We start from the raw sequence: 5817 nt of genomic DNA on the forward strand, positions 1-5817 counted from the left end.
TCTAACCTATAAAAAATAGTTGAGATTTTCATCTAGATAGGGAGAAAGGATTTAAAGGAGTATTGGGCTGGAACAGAAAAAAACTATGTAACAACAAACATTGATAAATGAAGAGAGACTATAGGCAGTTTAGCGCGTATTTCAACACATACAATTCAGTGATTATTCTAACGTCAGGCAGTTTATACTCACCCTCAGATGAGCAACATGGCATCACTTTCTTTGTAAAGGGCATGCACATTGCACAATACACCTCCATCTTTAGTTTAACCATTTAAACCCTATAGTGACCAGGGTCCCCCAAGGGTCTATACTTGGTCCCCTCCTTTATTCCCTCTACAGCAAAACTCTTCGCTGAAAATAGCTGATCTACAAGCTCACAATGCAATGTGGTTTCAGCAGATCTGGCATTTTTGCTGAATGTTTGCCTATTTTTGCCGAATGGTGGCCTATTATGACATGACGCTAGGTTTCATGTTATATATTTGGTTGATCATGTGGATTGTCATCATTTGTTTCATCCAAAGTGGCTGGGAGCATGTAAGAGAGGGAGGGGACCGTCTACAGGCACAATTCTTGAAATGGGGTTTAAATTGGCAAAAATACTTGATGTAATATTAAAGATGGTCTTTAAGCCAAAGAAGCCAGTGCAAATACTGTAAATTGTTTATTTGAGCCCATCATGAATGAGATATGCAAACCCTTTACAAAAATGTAATTCACTGTATTTCGATCGCAGACATCATGGTCGTAAACAACGTGATTTAAATCAAATAGCAGGTTATTATCATTAAATGACAACCATTGTGCCATATTGTATGGCAAATCACATCATGAGAATACAATGAATACATTTCAGATTTTCGCACCACTTACAATGATGTACCATAGTATTCACTGCACATTAAAAGAAGCACCTGGATAGTTCTTAGATTTGCAGAAAGACACATTTATAGCCTTACTTATAAACATGGTACTGGACATTGCAAATAAAATGGTTCTCCATATTGCTTAGAAAACATTCAGGAGTGATGTTAGGCAAATTAGAAATTTCAGAAAATCTGAAACTCTTACCATAACCATACAAGATATATTTGAACAGTTTTAGTAGGTCAAATTATTTTAGGACTGGTAAAGTTGACCTGAAATGCAATAAGTAACCATTTGTTCTAATTGGTGTTTATTCATGGACATAGGATCGGTCACAATGTGACTTCATACGTAAGTAAACAGCTGGTACATGCATTGATTGGCTGGCTAAACACAGACACCAAACATTTTCACCCTCTCACCCTGAACCATAATACAGCATAATGGCCTTTATATGGATGTGCAACATGAGGATGGCATTGGGTATATTGTAGGATGAGTGAAGGGGTAGTTTAGTTAGGGATAAGTCAATGTTGAGAGTACTTTCTCTCATCTGTTCTGCCATCTTTGGCCAACATGTTGAACTAAGAACTAACCTTTAAATATGAAACTGACTATTTTGTTGATTGCTCCACAGACTGCACTTTCATAGACAATATTCAAGAACTGCTAGTGCTAAACCTTTTTCATATGTGAATCACTTCTTGTGAAGCTGGGTTTCATAAAATCTCATAAGACTGTGTTTCATAAGAAAGTTGTATCTTGCAGTGTGATTCCCTTTGATGATCATATTTGATATCTGAATTGTAACCTAGAAGGGTATTTGAATGATGTGTAAAGTACAATAGAAAAGTATAAAGGTTTCCAGGTGTAGTAGAGACAGACTATGGCTGAGGGTACTGTAGGTGTGGTTCAACAGGTAGCGTAGCTCTTCACGTCTGACAAAGCATTCACATTCTCATATTCTCTGTGGGTGTCAAACTTCTGCTTTATTGGACTGTACAATGGAGACAGACAGGAAAGCAATTGGGTCGAAGGACAGTATGACACGTGAAGCAGTTCCTGAGTGGAATTTGAACCCAGGAATGACGCAATGATGCAGTCAGTAACTGGTTGAACTATTAGGATGCCCTGCCTTCAAACTATTTTTTAATTACATAATCAGGCCAGTGTAGCATAGCTCAGTTGGGCAGTGTGAAAAAAGGTCAAGGGGGACCTTAGCTTCTTTGATCTAGTGGTCATCGTCCTCTTCGTCGCTGTCTTTCATGGATATGCCCTGCATCCCGCCTTCCCTTACGGAAGCAGTGGCTTCCTCCAGGGTCAGTCGATTTCTCACTGTATCGTACATCTTACTGTTCAACGTGGAGTCCAGAACCCCCTGCAGACGGAAGTCCCGATACTTTTTCTGACAAAAAGAAAGCAAAGGAAAAAAGATGATTATATATAAAAGACATGAAAAGTGTTATTAGAGGTTTCAAGACATTCAAGATAGTCTTCTTCTTAATTGTGTTTTCTTTGTTAAATGTGGGCCTGTTAAGCCATTTGAGACTGTGACAGTGATTAAGGGCTATTCAAATAAATGTGACTCGATTTGACTTGACGTGACGTGATTTGACTTGACGTGTATATGCACTGGTTTAAATGTACTTAAAAACAGATAGAAGTTTAGGGGATGAAATTCCTGAATTATCTTAACTGCAATTAAAGTTACATGTCCACATGACACACCTAAGCAAAGCTTCAATGGGATCTGTGGGTACCAGGCACCATACAGTATGAGCAACAATATAGAAAATTGCCTAGAATATTGTTCATAAAATAATATACATCCCATACTGTTACCAACTATTGTCCATCAATAATTCGCTCTTCAACGTGTTTTAGAGAGATACATGATTTCACTAGCTTGCACCCATATGCTGGAAATGCTAGATTTGTCCCATATCCCATATGATGCATACAGTATGTTCTTGGCAGTGTTCTTTGTGGTTTGAGTCAGGTTACGGCATAGATTACCACACAGAACTGGGAATCTGTTAACCACTCACACCATTCCACTATCACACTGCAATATTATCACCTGGCTCCACATCCCAAACCTTTTTACATCCAACCAAGACAAAATGGGTCACGACTCCTAGCTCTTTCGGGCTCACGGGTCTGAAAACCTTGAAAAATGAATGATACAGTAGACATTTCTGGTGGGGAGTTAGATCAATTCTGCCATCTGTGCTACTGGATTGTTATCTCTGAGGCAACTGGAAACTTTATTTTGCGAACGGTTCTGTAAAAATAGTGAGCTTTCTTTTTGAATGGTTTCATCCATCCGTATATTTTTCAAATGAATGGATTTCATTTTTTCCCTCCTCCAAAAAACGAAATGAAAGTAGTTATCTCACTCCACCTCTAAACCAAAATGAGTTGTAAAACAATACAAATGTAAGAGTAGAACGTGTCCTCACCTTTACTATCCTGATGAGGATCTTCAGTTGGTACACATGAAGCTGAAGATCCATGCGATCAGTCAGCCACGTTGCTAACAGATTCATGGTGCTGGTGTACCATTGCTGCAACACGCACGCACACACACACACACACACACACACACACACACACACACACACACACACACACACACACACACACACACACACACACACACACACACACACACACACACACACACACACACACACACACACACACACACACACACACACACACACACACACACACACACACACACACACACACACAGAGAGAGAGAGAGAGAGAGAGAGAGAGAGAGAGAGAGAGAGAGAGAGAGAGAGAGAGAGAGAGAGAGTACAATTGAAATGAGTAAGCATTGACATGCAAACACACACAAACACCCATGTGCATCCAAATTTGACTACATTCTCTATATTTGTCTATATGAAATATGCACAAATAAAAGTTTGGTTCAGCATCTAACTCATGAACTCACAGTATATTAATTTCAGCAAACACAAAGAAAAAGACCAACTGACATTTCAACTGCTAGAAAACAACACTGATCCAGACCTCTGAAGCTCTCTCTGAGTCTTTCTCATTGCCTGGTGCACTTGACAAGGAGGGATTTGATCACATCCTTAAAGCACATACTTTTGACACTGGTAGATTATTAAGGGAAAGGCCAGAGGATCATGTTGGTATCACACAGACTTAGCTTCACTGTTTCTATACAGAATCACAATAACTTTGACCTCTTGAGCTCAGACCGAAATCCTTGAGAACACCCTTGAGGACCTATCAAATTGTTCCATTGACCCACACAACCTATTAAGGTCTTCTTAACCCAAAGCTTAACACACTTTAGCCATTCCAAATTGGAGGCAAAAATGTTTTATTTTAATGAGCGAACATGTCAGTGAGCTTTCAGATGACTGCAAACAAAACCAAAAATGCATTGTAAATTGACTAAATGAGTAAATTGCAGTATCGCCCTTCCGTATCCTACCCTAGTCTCTAGGTGAGACAGTGTATATGTCAGAAATGGCTGGGAAAAGGGATACAGTTCTGGCTGACAGAAAACCAGGAATTCCACGTTTTTTATGTCCACTTCCAGTTTATACCACGCTTACTTCCAATTTGCATCTGAATACAGATACGTTTATTTTTTTACTTGACAGATGGCTTTGCTCTACACCCCCACTGGGCTTTACCATACAACAATAGCTACGCGTGTGCTAAGCCTTTAGCCAAAATAAACCGTGGTATGCCTCGGGGTTGCATTCTGGGCCCCTCACACATTTACAGTGGTGTACAACACTGTCAAACCTCAAATGTTCAAACGCTGCAACTTGACAAAATCGCTCCAAACATCTACATCTGTGAGGGACAGTGAACTCAAATACCTCCTCCACAGCTAAAACAGAAGCTAAGCCGAGAGGGTGCAGATGTTCCTCTGTGGCCTCAGTGCGGTTACAGCTCTAATTGATGTGTAATGACGAGCGCAGGCTGATACTAATAGAAGCCGACTGACTTTCAACAGTCAGAGTCGGGGGCCAAAAGGAAGGGGGGGGTCAGAAAGATTCTGGAAGACAGGAGAGGAGGAAGGGGTAGCCACAAAGAGGAGGAGGGGGCAGAAGGAGGGTAGAGAGCTAGAATGAGATGGAGGAAATGTAACAGGTTCATTTGATATGGCAGAGGCTAGGCATTTATCCTTGAATAGGATACAGCTTTATTAGGTTCATGGATAGAACCTAATAAAACAGAGCAATGTCACGGGTGAATCAGTGTGGTGACCTGGTGCCAGCAACTTCCTCTGCCGCTGTGTTCCTGTGAAGGCATCGTCATGGCAGCAGGCCTGTGATCTTGTCCCAAGCACAGCCCCCTGTGGAGAGGCCAGGCCTGGAGTGGCTGACTGATGGACTGTTCTCTTTCTCTCTCCCTCTACTCCACTTTTCTTTCTCTATATCCCTGGCAAGCCTTATCATCTGCATCCATTTTGCAGCAGCCACATTGTGGACCAGCTAGCTACTTGTAAACCAAGGGATACGAAATCGGTCCAATGGTAATCACTTTGATTTTAAAGACTTTTATTTCCCATTCCCAGTTTTCTGTTCTGTTCTTTTCTGGAAATTAAACTTCTGGCTTTTGTATTTTCTGGTATATCAGACCTTCACTCACGACACCTGATCACTTAACCTGGCCTTATCATTTACGGCATGCTTATGCTTCTATGCATTCTTCTTACTCATTGTTGTTGTTGTTGTTGTTGATATAAATGATATTTACTGCTTGATCACATAACATTATTCTTTTCTGAATTTTTCACCACATGGCTGGTGTGCTTATCTTGGGTGAGGTCCTTAGTGATGTGAATGCAGAGGAACTTGAAGCTATCTCTACAGCAGACCCGTTGATGGTGATGCCATCCAACCTCTCTCCTCTCTCTCTGTAGTTCATGGTCAGCTCATTGTCTTG

At 40.7% G+C, this 5817-nt stretch overlaps 1 protein-coding gene across 1 annotated transcript in view; it reads right to left on the bottom strand.

Annotated features, from left to right (window-relative positions):
* Nucleotides 1-2101: 2101 nt before the first annotated feature.
* cadpsa (Ca2+-dependent activator protein for secretion a) overlaps nucleotides 2102-5817 on the bottom strand; it is a gene marked incomplete at both ends in the record, with an annotated part of 125149 nt that continues 121433 nt past the window's right edge. The window contains 2 exons of the mRNA XM_080423499.1: nucleotides 2102-2275; nucleotides 3333-3437. Coding sequence (XP_080279625.1) covers nucleotides 2102-2275; nucleotides 3333-3437 — 279 coding nt within the window. The remainder of the gene's footprint in view (nucleotides 2276-3332; nucleotides 3438-5817) is intronic.

The sequence above is a fragment of the Gymnoscopelus braueri genome (genome assembly GCF_963280865.1).
Source record: "Gymnoscopelus braueri genome assembly, chromosome: 3".
NCBI lineage: Eukaryota > Metazoa > Chordata > Actinopteri > Myctophiformes > Myctophidae > Gymnoscopelus > Gymnoscopelus braueri.